The 17,862-nt window shown below is 41.8% G+C and overlaps 1 protein-coding gene across 3 annotated transcripts in view; it reads right to left on the minus strand.

The window, feature by feature from the left end:
- KIF6 (kinesin family member 6) overlaps positions 1-17,862 on the minus strand; it is a 436,353-nt gene that overhangs the window by 114,383 nt on the left and 304,108 nt on the right. For all 3 annotated transcript variants that reach the window (XM_019483065.2, XM_059717038.1, XM_059717041.1), the window contains exons 14-15: positions 12,699-12,807; positions 1,355-1,410 (exon numbers count right to left, since the gene is read on the minus strand). In XM_019483065.2, the coding sequence (XP_019338610.1) occupies positions 1,355-1,410; positions 12,699-12,807 (165 nt within the window). The remainder of the gene's footprint in view (positions 1-1,354; positions 1,411-12,698; positions 12,808-17,862) is intronic.

Raw genomic sequence — 17,862 nt, forward strand, 5'->3', positions numbered from 1 at the left:
CATCTGCAAACTTGCTGAAGGTGCACTCTGTGCCATCTTCCAGGCCGTTGATGAAGACACTGAACAAAACTGACCCCAGGACCAGCCCCTGTGGCACTCCACTTGATAATGGCTGCCAACTAGACATCAAGCCATTGAATACTACTCTCTGAACCCAATGCTCCAGTCAGTTTTCTATTCATCCAGCTCATACTTCCTTAGCTTTCCTGTGACAATGTTGTGGGAGACTGTATAAAAAGCCTTGCTAAAAATCAAAGTACACCACATCCACCTGCCTCCCCACATCCACAAAGCTAGTCATTTCATCATAGAAGGCAATCAGGTTGGTCAGACATGACTTGCCCCTGATGAATCCATGCTATTTCTAACCACGTTTTTCTCCTTCAAGTGCTTAGAAATGGATTCCTTGAGGATCTGCTTTATAATTTTTCGAGGGACTGAGGTGAGGGGAGTCATACCATACTTTCCCTAAAAATAATATATAGATTGCACACATTCATTACAGTTCTAGTAAACAGGTAAAAAAGGAAGGTAGGATCTGATCCTCTCTGGTGTAATAGCGTAAAGGAAATAAAGGGCAGGTATATTTCTGAAAATACCACATTGCCAGCATCACAGTCATTCTCCACTCCTGTTGGCTTTTAGGATGATTGCCTTTATTTTTTGGTAAAAAGCCTACCATTGTTGTTATCATTTTCTTTACTCAATTTCAAATGCCTATGTCCTTGAATGTTAGATCTGGCTTTGTACCAGCCCAATTGCAAACCAGCATAAATCTAATGCACAGGGCCATGTTATCTGGCTCCTGGGTCTCCCCACAGGTCTGGAAATTCAGCAGCAGGGGAGTGACGATTAAAACTGCTGCTGCTCCCCGACCATCAAATGTCTGGACCCAATGGGAGCCCTGCAAGTAGGAGGACACAACTCTAAAGGCCAGATCTAGCATGTGGACTGGAGTTTCAGCACCACTGGTATAAATAAACAGGCAAATACAGTCCATCATCAGAGAGTCTGCAATCTAAACTACACATACATTTGGATTTGTTCTTCATAAAATTCTGAATCTTAAATGCTAACAGCCTGTTACAATGACTAAATTCTTCTTTAAGATAAGTGATGTCCATCATAATCATGACCATAATCTGGAAATTACATATTCTGTCCAACAGGAACCTAGGATTTCAGATTATGGAATTTTTAATAATCAAAGTTGGTACTTAAAATTATCACATTGATTGATTATAGGTTGAAAACTCATCTAAAAGTTACTTACATTGTGTTTCAGCTCCCCAGATCATTCTGAATTCATACTAATTCTATACAAATATAAGGAAGTTAAAAGAAGTCCACTTACTTATTTTATTTCTTACTTCATTTACTTTTTCTCCCAGGGATTTTGCTTCAGCAAACCTACAAAATGACACGTGGAGTCACTCAAAGGTCCTATTAGTAGAGCTATTTGTTAATAATAAATTACTGAATTAATACAGATTGCTTTCTGTTTGCAAACACATGCTGGTTATTGTAAACATTTGTCATTTGAATTTTTTTAATCAGTTCTACTTGCAACAAAATTGTTTTTAATCAGGAAGGCAATTTTGATGAAATCAAAATATTGTGTGAGAACCAACTGATTTCAGCATGTTTTTATTACAGACATTATGTTTTTATTACAAACAATGCAACCTCCCTACCAACTTTACTTATTCTTCACATTCATTTAGACTTAGGCATTACATTAATTCAGTGGTGGCCAACCTTCTAGCCCTGCAGGACAAATAAATGGTGCAGGATTGTTCTCTGGGCTGAATCCCTTGTGGGTTTGGCACATGGGATCAGTCCTTGAGTCCTTGAGGGCAGTCCTGCACACTGAATCTGGCTGCACACAAGCCAGTGCAATCTAGCACACAGGGCCATGTCTCTCCACAGGTCTGGCAATTTGGCAACACAGAAGTGGCAATTAATGCTGCCACTGCTCGCCGCCACATGATTTTTGGATCAATAATGAGCTCTGCATGCTGGATGACATGGCTCTGCAGGCTGGATCTGGCCCACAGGCCAATAGTTGAACACCACCGCATTAATTTTAATTCCATATATTCCATACACTATTTTAATACAATAGGAAAATTGAAACAAAACATGCTTTACTTTAACTAAACATAGCATTCAATGGTTTGGAAATGTTTGTTTCATGTGAAATTTTACAATGTCAGGATTTTTTTTTCTATTTTGGAAAGTCAAAATGTCATTTTTCCACAGAACAGAAATTTCAGTTTCCCGTTTGCTTTATTTGTAAACATTCCCTGACTAGTTTAGATGAACAAAATTCAGCCTTTGAGCAGTCTGAAAATTCATAGATTCATAGACTGTAAGTCTGGAAGGGACCATGGAAGATCATCGGGCCCAGCCCCTTTTACCAGGCAGGAGAGAGAACTGGGGGTCAGGTGACCCCAGCAAGGTGACCGTCTAGTCTCCTCTTGGAGATTTCCAGGGTCGGTGATTGCACCACCTCTGGAGGGAGTTTATTCCACAGTCTGGATACCCTAACTGTGAAGAAGTTTTTCCTAACGTTGAGCCTGAATCAATCTGCCAGGAGTTTGTGGCCATTACTACTGGTTTTCCCCTTGGGTGCCCTGGTGAACAGTTGCTCACCGAGACCTTGATGTACTCCCTTCGTGTAGCGGTAAGCTGCTATCAGGTCCTCTCTCAGCCTCCTTTTCCTTAGGCTGAAGAGTCCCAGATCCCTCAACCTTTCCTCATATGGCTTGCTGTGTAAGACTCTGATCATACGGGTGGCTCTTCTTTGGACTCTCTCAACCTTGTCCGCGACTTTGTTGAAGTGTGGTGTCCACAACTGGATGCAGTACTCCAGCTGCAGTCTCACCAGTGCTGAGCAGAGCGGAAGAATCACCTCCTTGGTTTTACTGGAGATGAATTGATTGATGCATGCCAAATTATTACTTGGCCTACTGAGTGCACTGCTGGGTCATATTCACACTGTGGTCTGTTATTACCCCCAGGCCCCTTTCATTCATGGTGCTAGTCAGTTTGGTGCCATCAAGCCTGTAGGTGTGTTGGGGGTTGCTTGTCTCGAGGTGGAGCACTGTACATTTCTTGACGCTGAACTTCATCAGATTCTGATCCGCCCAACTTGCTAGCCTGTCTACGTCTGCCTGTAACTGTAACCTATCTTCAAGTGTGACCACACTTCCCCATAACTTGGTGTTGTCCACAGACTTGGCCAGTGAGCTCTTCACCCTCACATCCAAATCGTTAATAAAGAAGTTGAAAAGTACTGGACTGAGCACCAATCCCTGCAGCCCACTTCTCACCAGGATGACACAGATCCATTCACTATGACTCTCTGGGTCCTATCCTGCAGCCTGTTTCTCACATACCTGACTGTCTCAGAGTTAAGCCCACAATCCTCCAATTTTCTCTCAAGGACATTGCGAGTTTACTAGATCAAAGGTCTTTTTGGAAGTCTAGGTACACAATGGCAACCTGCTGTCTCGTGTCCAGGTGATGAGTTACCTGGTCAAAGAACATGAGGTTTTATAAGGCAAGACCTGCCTGCGACAAAGCCATACTGGCTGTCATTCAGAAACTTACCTTCTGCAAACTTATTGCAGATAGACTCCTTGATGAACTTTTCTAGGATTTTCCCTAGGATGGAAGTTAGGCTGATTGGCCTATCGTTACCCAGGTCTTCCCTCCTGCCCTTCTTGTGGATGGGCACAACACTGGCCCTCTTCCAGTCCTCAGGGACTTCTCCACAGCACCTCGAGTTGTGGAAGAGTTTTGCCAGGGTTTCCGCAATGGCTTCGGCCAGCTCCTTTATGACTCTCAGATGAAGATCATCTGGGCCTGCTGACTTGTATACTTCTAATTTTATTAACTGGTCATACACCAGTTCTACAGCAATGGTAGAAAGGTGATTATTCCTACTGTGCTCATCCTCTACTCTACCTTGCGTGGTTTTCCCTTTGGTCCGGTGAACTTCCTTGTTTAAAAAATTTGCAAACCGTATTCACTATGACTAGAATGTGTGACAAGTCACCTAATTCATATAATATGGCTCTGATTCATAAGTAAATTACTAATACACTTTGTTCACAGGTTCTCATCTTCATATGCAAATATAAGTATTCAAAGAAATTCCAGGTGCTGCCCAAACATTTGTGTAAGCCAAAGCAATCAAGAATTGCAGTTGGGAATTAGTGTTTTAAAAGCATGAAATTCGCCTATCTAATTGTAAAGAAAGCTATTTAAGGCAATAACAGTAAATAGTAAGTTAAACTCATTTTGTTTCAAGCCCTTTTTATTCCTAATTTTCATTTGTAACACTTTATTTCCATTTTATTCATTATTGCTTATTTATCCCATTACCGTCTTACCATTATGAGATACTGTTTTGACAACAAGACTGGTTCTGGTGAATACCTGGATGGGATGCCAATGAAAACCCAAAATACTTCCAGATATGATATTGGTGATTCAGTAAATGCTGAACTAAGTTGCCTGCCTGTTTTTTGAGATTGTTGTAAAAAAAACTATGGCTCTAACCACCTGTGGCAATTAAAGGTCCCAAGGTATTTTCTCCAAGAGCAGGGATGTTATAAGTGTCCTGGACAAATCTTGTGCTGGTAATTATATTCCTACTGCAAGTTTCAGCTCTTTTAAAACTTCAGTCACAATGTGCTGAGTGATACCTCTATACAGATATATTCTGTCCCCTCATTCTTTAATAAAGTTGGCAGTATTTCAATGACAAGCAAATGATTCCTGTGCACATAAAATATGCACAGAACATTTTGGGATAAAATAACATAATAAAAATGTAACAGTCACTTCCAGGATTTTATATTTCTGAGGTGCTGTATAAAGTTATCTAAAAACCCCTCACAACATCCTTGTGAGATAGTGATTTCAAATCCATTTTACAGACAGAGAAACTGAGACACAGTGGGCACATTTACACAACACGCTTTACTGAAGAGCCGACTAATTAGCTCCGCAGTAAAGCATCGCTGTTTATATATGCAGTGCTATTAGGCAGCAAGAAATTAATTAACTATGCTGCAGGATACTACTGCCCAACACTACAGTACCCTACAGTGGCATAGTTATGTGTGGTGAAATGCACATGTAGGCTAGCCTACTGGCTATCCCCATACTGTAGTACCCTCATGCCCCTGTAGCACCCAGCTCCTCCACAGCACGTTGAGTCGGGTCAGAGTAGCCTCAGAATGGCAAGCTGGCCCCTGGGGACCCTGCTAGGTGGGGGCTGCTCCACCCCGGGTCAACGTGTTGCCACCCTAGGTGCACGTGCAAACGCTGCACCCAGGAGCAATAAACTCCAGCACAAACTGAGACACAGCTTATTGCATTGCATTAATTGCATGTACCCAGTAAGGTTAAGGCCCAAACCCACAAAGAGACTTAGGTATAGCAGGGCTGAGTAGTTTCATGATTACAAGTTAGGAATCTGGCTTCTAAAGTATCATTCATAAATCCAAAGTGCCTACATTTTCTATATATTAAATAGAGGGGGAAAAAATCAGACATCTGATAAACAACACTTAGCACACTGAGTCAGAAGATGGCTAATCAAGCTAAAAGGAAGTACACAAAAAAGAGAGGTGAACCTGAAATTCTCTCTCCCTTCTGGATTTAGGTTGCAAGTAGGAATCTATGTTAAGGGTTCAAACCCCCATGTACACTATCAACATTTCAATATCATGGAAAGCCATTTAGGATGACATGCCATACAATGCATGCTCTGAAATATTTGATTTTAATGTTAATGGCTTGTAACTATATGTGCGGCGGCAGCAAAGAGAAAAGACCTGAAAGCAGTTGAAGCATATTATAGGAAATCTATGTTATAATAGCTCAAGAAAGACATAAGTACCAGAAGGGAGATTTCCTGTATTGTGCTTGTTGTAGTGGGGCACTAGTTTTAAGATGAAATTTTGAATGGATATAATTGGTCTTTAGAAGGGACAGAAACAAAACTACAGTACTTAACAATTAACTGAGCCTTCAACTGAACTGGACAAGCTTTGGTCTAGTAAAAACTCTTGGGGAAACCCAGAAATTGTATTTCTGGCTAATGCACTAAGCAGTGGAACATGAACAGCGCATGCCCCCGGTGGCTGGGGGGGCACGGCGGTGGCAGGAGAGCAGAGGTGGCAGCGGGAGTGGCGTGAGCAAGGCGGCAGTAAGCAGGGGAGCTCCCACAGCCACTGCCAGCACTGTTGGAGGATGGGTGGCAAGTGCCGGCAACCACCCACAGACACTGCCAGTGGTGTTGGTGGTGGGGTGGTGAGCAGCGACTGCCCACTGGTGTCACCAACACTGTCAGCGGTGCCAAAGTGTGCACCCCCTACACATCACCCCTGCAGTGGAATACAGTTAAGAAATATTTATTTTCCACTGGGAAGGTGTGGTTTGGGAAACTGTCCCAACTTAATTAGTCATATTTCCCAGCAAAGAAGAGGCAGGTACCATTTCAGGCCATCATATCCACAGTCGTTTTCAAAGCTGAATCCTCTAATAGATAAGTGGCCCTGAATGGTAAGTTCCACAACACTATTTATAACACAAGTAAGGGAGAAGTCTTGGAAACATTTGTGGTCCTTTCTTTTTATAATTTTTCCATAAGTGTCGACATAACCAAAAAGATCTCTTATGGGTGGTGCAAAGATCTGAAGAAAAAACCCAAACGCCAAATATTTGGGTGTCAAATTCTGAGTTTCTTTTCTCATTGATTTCTTAAGAGAGACATTCACAAAGAAACAAGTCCCATTTTAAGCACATAGGTGGAATTTACGTGTCTAAATCCAAAAAAAAATTCACAAAAATTCTTCATAACCCCATTAAGCACCCTCAGAGTGCCAAAGTCTTTAGCAGAAAACTAAGGTTCCTAAAGGTCAGCTATTTAACAATCCCATAAGAGCAGCCATTTTGGCAGAACTGAAAATGTAGGTGCCTACCTCATGCCTAAAGTGGTTTGAGACATACAAACTAGGCGTTGTGTCCAAGTCCCCTGAGGTTTTTGATCTAGCAGGTATGTTCAAAGCAAACTTACCAGGACTCAGTTCAACCTCCATAGAGATATGTTCATTTAAAAAAATAAATCAATCAAACTCATAACTCTTTTCATTGTATAACCAGATTATGAACAAACCAGCTTATAAACAAAGCTGGGATGGAGTTAACTGCCAGCTGTGTAGAAAAAAAGGCAAGATTTATGGGGCCATAAGGAAAGCCCCAATTACACTGTAAGGCAAAATGCATGTTGCGTCCCTGGAACAGGAGTGAAACTGGCATTCCCCGTTTCCCAGAGGGATGCCTGAGTCACTGGGTTACAGACTCATGCACTCTTTCTTTTCTTCCTCCTGGCCTCATGAATCTTGCATTCATCACTGCATAGTGTTTCATGTTCAAGACAAGAAGTGAAGTGTAACCGTAATCCACTTTTGCCATTTCTTTGGAAGTAGGAGGTATGGGTTCATGACCCCTCAGACTGAAGAAGACCCAGAACCTAGGTCTAATTGGGGAAGCACTCTAATGACTAGCCTATTATATAATAGTGTGTTGATCTAGTTGCCTAAATATGCGAGAACAGCTTCTAATGATAAGAAGGGGTTTTGGGATGTGAATCCCAGTCTTACAGAGACACTAAGAGGGAGAAAGGCAGGATTTCAGACACACTCTTCTCTTCAGTATTTTCTATTGTCTGCTTTTAGAGTCCTACCCAATCAGTATGTTGGATGCTATACATCTCAGTCCCTAGCTGCCTCACTCTTCCCATTCTCCACATATGGAGCTTGGGTTCCTAACCTGAATTGATGAAATCCATTTCTGGAATGAAGCATGCAACTTGTACCTATGTTCAGTACTGCCGCACATTAAGTCGCTTTGTGACCTACTCTTCAGTCAGTACTCAGGCAGAATTCCTTCTCACTGAATAAACACAAAATGAATATGTTTATTAGGCTAAGGAAAGAAAGGTAATTTGTGACTTCCTAAAAGAAACAAACCAGCAGGGTGTTCTGTGGAGGATGTTTATGGATAGTAGTCAGTTATGCCACTGTATTAATGCCATCTGTAAGAAAGTCATATGCATCCTTAATGAACATACAGTTCCTTTACGATATCTATTCTTGCTGAGACATGGAGTCTAGTTGCTCAAATCTGTAAAACTCAGGGTGAAATTTGCTGTATTGAAGTCAATAGAAATGTGGCCGCTGATTTCATTGGGGCAACTGTTTCACTCTTAAAATGCAAATATTATTTATCCAAAAATCAAAAATTGCAAAATGTAAATCTCCTTTTATTTATCAAATAACAAAACAAATGCACAGAGGGAGCATCTACACGTCACCCGATGTCGCTGTAGCAATGTACTAGACTGCTGTACAACATGCTATGGCGATGTAGCAATAACACGAGTCTACATGTGACTGGAGGCTACTTTGCCGTAGCAGCACGCTCCCCCATTTTAACTTGCTGCTACAGTGAAGCAGCGGCTAAAACTAACTGTGCCATCCGCACAGTGCAGTACAGGTGGTTACTGCACTGTGCTTTAGTATTTCCAAAAGGAATTACTAAAGCACAGCACAGTAACAACGTTGCTGTAGGGTGGTGTGTAGATGAGCCCTGAGAGTAGCATTCACGCCTCACAGATTGTTAGGTGGTTTAGCTAGATTTCATTATGGATAACTGCAGACTATTACCATGAGTTAAATTCACCCTCTTGTAATTGCTGACCTAAACAGAGGTAAACTACAAGTGAATGTAATATATTATATGTAATAATGTTAGGGAATATTAAGAAAACCTTGTGAATAGAAAAGAAAAGGAAAAACAAATAACCATGTTGGCTGGTTGGTATATTGACTATAAGGAAGAAAATAAAGTGGAACTATTAAGAAAAGGGGATAAAGAAACTAAAACTGGGATAACATTAGACCTGCCAGTTAGAACAAACTTGCACTATTAAAAATATGCATGGGAGCTGAATGTAGAAATTTTGTTGGAGCATATACAACTAGATTGCAAGAGCTTGCATGGCAAGAATATTTACCAGTATGTTTCATCTGAAAATGAGATTAGAATTTTTCTTCTTTCCAAAGAAACACTGCTAAGAGAAGTACATCCTTTCTTCATTTCATTGGCAGACAGAGAGATCATTAAACTCTATCGAGGTCAAATCTGAAGTCAAGGGCCCAGAACTCTGCCTTGATGTGGTCATGTACATATGTACTTAGGCAATGTCAACTGTCAACTGTAATTTTTACTTCAGAGGACAGAAATGAATAGCAACTGTTTTGTGCCCATTACAAGCTTGTCTTCAAGAGAGTGCTCCTTCTACCTCGGAGTCTCATGAGACCAGCTGCACTGTGTTCCCCAAGGCCAGTTACAGTTTTTTGAGACTACAGAGACTAAACTTTGTTTCTCACTGGACTAATAACTCAGATTGTTATGAGGCAGGAAAATAATACTTAATGGGGACATCTACATATGCATTAATGTGCCGTAATTATGGTGCATTAAGTTTAGTACCTGTAATAAGAGGTACTAACAGGTACTAACTTAATGCACCCGAATTAGCACTACTGCACAGTAGTGCTAGTGCAAGTTTTTTACATGACATTAATGTGCAGTAGACTAATTCTACTGCACATTAGCATGACATTTGCCGTGACATGCTAATATGCAGTAGAATTAGTCTACTGTGCTTCAAGTGTTTCATGTAGACATGCCCTATGTAGCTTAGTTTCCCGTGCCATAAAAACTGGGGACTCTCACTGATGCAATTAAAAAAAAAGCATCCTTTGCATTTGTTCAAATTTTATTTTTAGCGAAATTAATGAAAAAGTTTTTGTACTTTATTTATATAGCGGCATCTATCTGACATCCAACCTCTATTAATAATGGTTTTCTATGTGGGTATAGTTGCATGACTTGGATGCCCTTGTGTGTCCAGAATGAGTGTATACACACATCTATGTAGTTGTTTGGCCAGTGCATAGCTACTGTACATGCCCAGTCTATACATGCACACTTATGCATCCACAGTATAAGCAATGTAGTATTGCTACCCACTTACATGGCTAGAAGTCTGCCACTTGGACACACAAAGAGAAACTGAATTCTGCCCTGAGTTCTGCTTTATAAACATTAATTAATCTGAGGGTAGTAAAGTATTACTATTTCTATTTGAGAGAAGGGAAATTGAAACAGAGGGAATTTAAAATGCTTTGACTAATAACACGCAACAAGTCATTAGCAGGACTAGAACACAGATTTTATAAATCCCAGTTTGATGTTTTAATTTAGTTCCTGAATCTATAAAGATATTTCTTGCAATGAATATCACAGTAATGAATTTAGTCACATGATTCCAACTTCCTTTGCATAATTCTTAACTGTCAGTACCCTCTTGTGAGATATAATCTCTAATGGTAAAGTGAGAAGAAGAGTAAAACCGAGTACTGACAGATAATCTATGATTAGTTTGGATATTCCATTTAGATTACTAGGATGAGATTACACATAATAATTAGAACATGTTAAGAGCACTCAAAAACTTGTCAATGAGCCTTAATGTGTGATAAGTTAGGTGCTAAATGCCCTCTAGGCACCTTACACCATTTCAAATGAGGATTCTCTCTGAGTTGTGCTACCTAGCTTGAAGTAAATTAATTTCTGGGTATTCATCTGAGATAAAGCCACCAATTTGAAGTCCTCCAGTATTCCAGGAGGTACTGCTCCAAGGTGGACTGTCATCCAGGACTCTATGTCCCTGAACTGATAGCTGACAACCACTGGATAATAGGTAAATGGGGAGGAAGGTAAAATGGGGAGAAGGAGGAACTGCCAGGCTGTCCACCTCTACTCCCAAGCTGCCCCCTCCACATCATCCACCCCGCTACCATGATCTGTCCCCTCCACCTTGGATCACTTGCCATCCTGATCAGCTTAAGAACAGCAGAGACACCAGTGGGGAGAAGGTTGCCCTTCCCTTCCTGGTCCTTGGGGGCCTGGACACCACACCACCCACATGCACCCAGATCTAGCTACCACCAGGCCCTACAACTGAAGGTGGGGGCAGGAGGGAGGAGCAAAGTAAATCAGTGCTGTTCCCTCTACCACCCTGCTCTTGGGCTGATTTGGGTGGCAGAGCAGTGATCTTGGGATGGAGAAGCCAATGTGGGGGCAGCAGGGTAATTCAGGGCATGTGGCAGGACTCGAGAAGAGGGGCTCCCCATCTCATCATAGCCAGTCCTGTCATCCCCCAATTCCAATTCATCTGTCATACCTTGCTGGAAGAAAGAAGTGATTTGGGAGATGTCCTACCTCTCCAAAGGGAGCATGGGGAAAAGGAATTTGATGACAAGGTCTCACCACCCAGCAGGACTTCTTGTGTTTGCTGGCTCACTATCTTATTTCAAATGTCACTTTGTTGGCTCCCCACTGGAGTCTGACCTGTTTTGGGCCCCATTCATTCTGTAGCTCTGGGGCCTCCAAACTCTCTCTCAAGTGCTTCTGGGCTTGTTCCCCTCCAGGGTCTGGAACTCAAAACCCAGAACCCAGGTTCAGTCTACAAACCACCTAACCCTTTATGCCATAGCAGAAGGTGCTTAGGCCAGGCTGCCCAGCTCAAGTTCCTGCCTTATGCATTGCCTGTGCCTCTGACCTCCTCCAAGGGAAGGATATCATACAGGATGTTGGGGCACCCTGTTACGTAGCCTCATCTCCCCTTATAGCCACTCCTGGTCTCCCAGGTGTCCAGCAAACAGAAAATCTCAACTTAAAAGTTCTTACTTGCCTCCGGGTAAACACACACGGTCCTAACTCAGGGTTTTCCTCCTCAGGCCTACTGCTCAAGCAAAGGGGGAAAAAACAAATCTCAGACTGCAATGTGATCTCCTTGGCAGGTGACTTACTTCACCCATTATAGCCTTTCCGCCATCTGGGAAAGGCAATCCAATCTTTTCCATAGTCAGGGCCTAACTCGCCCTCTCTCTTCTGGGGTGAGCTTTTATATTCCCTAGACCCTCCCCCTTTCCAGTTGTCTGACCTACTTTGCTCCACCTGGCAGGAGTCTCTGTGTCTGCAGTATTTGAGCTAGTGGGTAGCTTGCTGCTTGGCTTTCCCTGTCTCCCCCTAGGCTCTTTTTATGGCCTTAGGCCTCTGCTGGCCCAAAAGGTTCTAGCCCTAAAGGGGCTTTCTGGGCTTTCCCTTTCTTGGTAGCAACCTGTAACTGGGGGGTGATCCAAACAGCACAGGTGGCTCCTTCCCCTCTCTCTCCCTGGCCTATACTGTGGCTAGAGAGCCAGAAAGCAGGGCAGGTTTGCAGTCCCAAGCCATGCCCTTGCTCACTAGCCCTCTAATGAGTAGTGCACACCAGAGAAGGGTATTAACCCTGAACATGTGACTGGGCTCTAGCACTTGTTACCCTTAATACTGGCTAACATTCCTTACAAGTAGCACCTGCTAACTCTAACATGTAATCTCACTCTTATCCTACATCTTTGAGCGCATACTGAACAAGAAACTTTCCCAGCATACAAAGGCACTATTTTTGCTCTGAGTTTAAAAAAAATAACATATTCTCACTCTTTGAGTCACAATGACACTGTAGAGATTTAAATGTGCTTGTACCTCATTGTGATACCTACCTCTGTTTAAGAAGCTGTTTGTTGTCCTCGATGGTCACATTATCAGCATAATCCCTCTTGAAAATTTCAAAAGCCTCCTGACGTCCAAGTGACATCTCTCCTGATCCATCTGCCCAGAAATTAATTCAAAACTGGTTCAGTGACAGTGAAATAAGAAGTTTCATATCTGCTTTATTACTGTTTTAGAGAAGTACTACAGCAAGCCAGCATAGGAGCTCATTAGCATCCAAAAGGTCACAAGCAAACCAAGCTCCAGATTCTACCAAGAAAAAACACATTTTTGGACCAAGACATTTTCTTTTTCCTGACAAGTTACATTTAGATTCATTTCATTTGAGCATCCTCACACATAACTTTTTGGTGTGATTTTTTTTTTTTTTAAATAGCTTTAAATTCTTTCTTAAACAAAACCAGAATGTTAGCATTCCAGGCAGTGGAAATATTTAAAAATGAAAATCAGTAGCATACCAAGGGGTAGGTGAGAGGGGGTGGGCACTGGATGCCAAGTTAGGAGGGGCACCAGAGTCATCTCCCAACTCGATAGAGTCCACATCCTGGCAGCAAGAACGGCTGCATGGCTTACTCCTGCAAGGAAGTCCAAAAGAGTCCCTGGCTGTTGCTGCTGTTGCTTTAAAAGCATCAGTGCGGGGTGGGCAGAGTATGTGGCAGAGGCAGCAGCAGCTCATCCAAAGACTGTTTACGAGTTCTTGGCATGGGTAAAACTGCTGAGTGCCCTGTTGCCCCCACTCTTGGAACTCCCTTCCTGCTCTCCTGCAGGGTCTGCACAGGGTGCCAACACTGCTCATCAGCCCTCTGATAAAAATATTTTTTTCTATGATGGCAAAATGCACATGTGTTTCTATATTTCCTTTTCTTCCTTTATTCTTGGATTCCAATTACCTTGCTGTGAAATGCCTCTGAGTATGTTAAATCATATTAACCCAAAGATCATACATCTGATGATTTTCTTTTTAAATGTGACTATGTATAAAAGCTGACTTCTTTGAATCAGGTCTGTGTACTATGGAGGCTAGGGACAGAAATTACACGTAAGTGGTATAAGTGATTGGAAACTGGTTCAGATCTGTAACACAACAGAAGTTTGATGCACAAACTGCTTTCAAAATGGCTGAAATCAGTTTAAGATAAACCTGGATGGACATAGTATCAGATTTAACTGATTTAGGTTAAATCAGTTTATTGAACTTCTGTCCCATATCCCCTCCAGATTCAGGTTAACTCACAGTCCCTCAGCAACCCAGGATGCTTTGTACCTCCCCCACAAAGTTCCCTTGCAGGGGGAGCAGGCCACCCTTGGCCCAAGCTATCTGCTCCAGCAGAGCAGGGAGGTGTGCTTTAGCACACCCTGGGTTTTGACCTGAGCAACTGCAGGCAGGTGGCTGCATTTCCAGAATCAAAAGTGAATGTCTGTTCACTTGCTTATCTGTTCAATCTACACAGCTTAGACTAACCTGTGAAGATGAAAATCAATTCAGCCTTGGGCTTTTTGACTATCTGTGCTTAGCATGAATGTATAAAAAGGGCTGGATCATACAGAACCCTGTCTCACTGTTGTCCATGTAAGTGTGAGGTAAGAAGTAGTGATAAGGATAGGAAACGGAAAACAATCATGCATGACAGTATTGTGTCCTTTTCTCCTCACATGGAGCAGTAGTAATAATAATAATCATAATAATAAGGATGATGATGATGATAAACAGAATACAAAGGGTTTCAACTTTGTTATTACTAGAAGAACTAGACTATACTTTGTGCATGACTCTCACTGACCTCCTGCATGGATTCCAATCACAAAACAATACTTCTTGTGCTTTTCACAAGAAGATGCAATTCTGATTTAGTTTTTAAAATTCCTTTAAAATTACTATAGAAAAGCCTCTTTTACTACCTCCCATCTCATGTTCCATAATATAAATATACCATAGCATGGGACTATTATTTATTAGGTCTCACTGCTAAATGGCCTGCAGATTCACATATTATTTGTTTATTTATAAAGAAGTTCAAAGTTTTAAGAGGACTCCAGGCTCAGAACAATTACTTTCAATTTGTCTTATTTACATTTCAATCACAGCACTTCCTTGAGATGGATGGAAGGTATCGTTACTTTTACCTCTGGGTCTGATTCTTGAGAAAGTTCTGGTTACAGAATGAGCAAGTAAGAGCAGGAGGTGAAATTATCATCTGTGTTTATAACTGAGTTGCTCAAACCTTCCTTTTTCCCTTCTTATTGATTCATTTTCAGAATCATCAACATCACTGGGATTTTTCAGAACTGGTCAAGCCAGATTTTATTGTGGCCTAACATTATTGTTTATTTATAAAAACACCTTGCCAGAAATTTTCACTTTTTAAAGGCAGTTTTCATATTAACTTTCTATTGCTTATACTATAGTTTATATTATATGGGTTATATATTGTGTGGGTTATGTATTGGCCAATACACTAGCAATACAATATATAAGCCATATAATATATGGTTGGTCTTCTTACAATGGCCAGCCTATAGCTTACTGTATACTGACTGCTTTGGTAGGGAGTCTTTGAACACAAGCTATTGTCATGGGCAGCTAGGTCAGGGATCATTCAGACGAACAAGGTGTCAAACTGGTTGAGGAGGAATGGACTGAATCCAGGTACAGGCTGGGTCAGGAAGCCAGGAGGTCAATCTGAGAAGCCAAGTCAGGAAGTCAGAGGTTTGGCCAGAGTGTGCAGTCATAAGGCAAGCTGGGTCAGGTATCCAGGAGATCAAGCCAGGAGATGGATTAGGCAGCCAAAGGATCAAGCAGAACATGGAGTCTGAGGGATGAATCAGAGAGCTGATAGAGGCATGAGCAAAAGGGAAAGCAGCCTAAGTACAAGTTAAGTACTGATGCCCAGATACTTCATCTTCCAAGTCAGGGGGGGGGTTTATAGAAAGGAGTGAAGGGTCACTGACCCTGGGTGGCCACTCCGGTAGCAGGGAGTGGGTGGACAGGTAGGCCCTGATGGAAGGTTCTGACCACCTGTATCTCACCTCAATATTCCGCCAGGCGGGTGGCAGACTAAGATGAGTGGCTACAACAGGCAGGTCAAATAGCCTGACTTTTACCTAGCAAAGCTGTGTTTTAACCATCATGGCTTCAATTTCAGTTGTCTTATCCTTCTGAAGCACTATGGCATTGGTAACTCTATTTCCTCAATTGTGTTGTGATGGAAGCACTCAGATTCTTTGATGTACTTTTGGAAGATGATCCAGGCTTCACACCCGTGAAAGCACCACTGCATAATGCATTTGAATCCTGGTCTCCATTTTGTTCCCACACCATTTGAAAATATAACTGTGAAAATGCTCAGAAGGTGATGATTTCTAATGCACAGAACACTCTCTTTGCCAATAATGGATTACTCTGAATGAACATGTCCAACATAGATGAAATAGTCAACAGCTTCCAGTCTTATTTCTCTTCCAGTGATATTAGATAAAGGGATATTTGCCCACTACAAGTGCCTTGTTTTTTCAAATTCATCAAACCAAGCTTGGTGTTTCTTTAATATGATGCCAAGAATTTTAGGGAGCCATTGATAGTATAGTGTCCAAAGAGCTCCCACTTATCTTTTGCTGTTAGAGTAGCTACAGCAACTTATTTTTCTTGTTTATTACTATTCTGAGTATAGTGATATATTTGGGATCAAAGTAGTTTGACTTTCTTTGGATTTCTTAATGACAATATTACTTTTCCTGCTTTTAGGAGCAACACAAAAGATTAGTTTGCTCTGAACTAATTTGTGCTCCATCCTGCAGTCATCAGCACATCTCAAAACTAGGTAATATGAACATCAAAACAGTTTTAGGCACATACTTTCATGTAGTTTATCAGATACCAGTGCTTAAACATCAAGTACATTCAGGAGATTTTGTGTACATCTCTTTGGTAGAATCGAGTGCTGATGATAACATAATTATATTCTGCCCATGTCCTGAGGAGCTGAACACTGCCTTTTCATATTGCCAACTCCTTTCCCAATATTCTTTCCAGGCAACATGATCGTTCCCCATGCTAGCATTAAAATTACCCATTGAAATAGTTTTAGTCTGTTTAGGGATAGAAGCCAGTATTCCCCTTAATGCAGTGTAAAAGACTTTTTTCTTACTATGATGCTATAATAATGTCACAGAAGGGGCATATGCACTGATAATTGTGGCAAGCTGTCCAGCTGTTGGAAGGAATGAGCATTATGTCTTAACTAATCTCCCCCATGGTATTAATGTAATTAGGACACAATGCAATTCTTGATGGCAAATTCTACATCATGAACTCTGCTTTCTCCTGAGGCTCTGCCTTTCCAATAAAAAAATGGTACCCATCACCATGTCTTGTTGTTTGTCCTTCATCAGGCAACCCAATCTTGTTCTGCACCTTTATGCTGATGTTGTACTGCTGCATCTAGACCGGTTCATGTTTCCAGCCTTTCAGATGAAGTTGGTCTGTCTGTCCAAAGTTCTGACATGGCAGAGGGACTGGATTTCTGAGGTTTCTTATGGTGAACATGTAGGGGGGTGACTGATGGTTGCAGTATGCCAACTGAGTTGTTCAAGGTTGGCAATGGTTGGTGCACCTTCTCTAGCCCCTTCTAGCAAAGCCAACAGTGTGCATCATTTAACAGAGCTCCCTGGACACACAGGAAGCTGCCAAGTCTTTTTCCTTGGATCTTTCAAGTATATTTAAGAATAATTGTGGTGACAGTGCCCTACTCCCCCTGCTTTACCTGTGACAAGCTAGGGTGTTCATGGTATCTTTGAGCTATGTGCTTTGTAGTTGTGTGTTTGTGTAGTCTTAAGATTAGGTTAGAAAAGCACTTGTATGGAATAGTTTGGATAGGGATGTTCCTGCTTTGAGCAGCAGACTGGACTAGATGATCTCTTGAGGTCCTTCCAGCACTACTTTTATATGATTCCATAACAGTGATTCTCAGCCAGGGTTCCACGGCACCCTGGGATGCTTCCAAATCCTCTGAAGGGTGCCGCAAGAAGTGAGGAGATAAGTAAAAAGCACAGGCTCAGGCTTATCCCTGCCTGGACAATCCCTTTCCCACCATGCCCAACCTCTCTGCAAGCAGGTAAGCACTTGGATGACAAAAGTTATGGAGGGGTGCCTCAAGT

The sequence above is a fragment of the Alligator mississippiensis genome, chromosome 1 (genome assembly GCF_030867095.1).
Source record: "Alligator mississippiensis isolate rAllMis1 chromosome 1, rAllMis1, whole genome shotgun sequence".
Taxonomy (NCBI): Eukaryota; Metazoa; Chordata; order Crocodylia; family Alligatoridae; genus Alligator; species Alligator mississippiensis.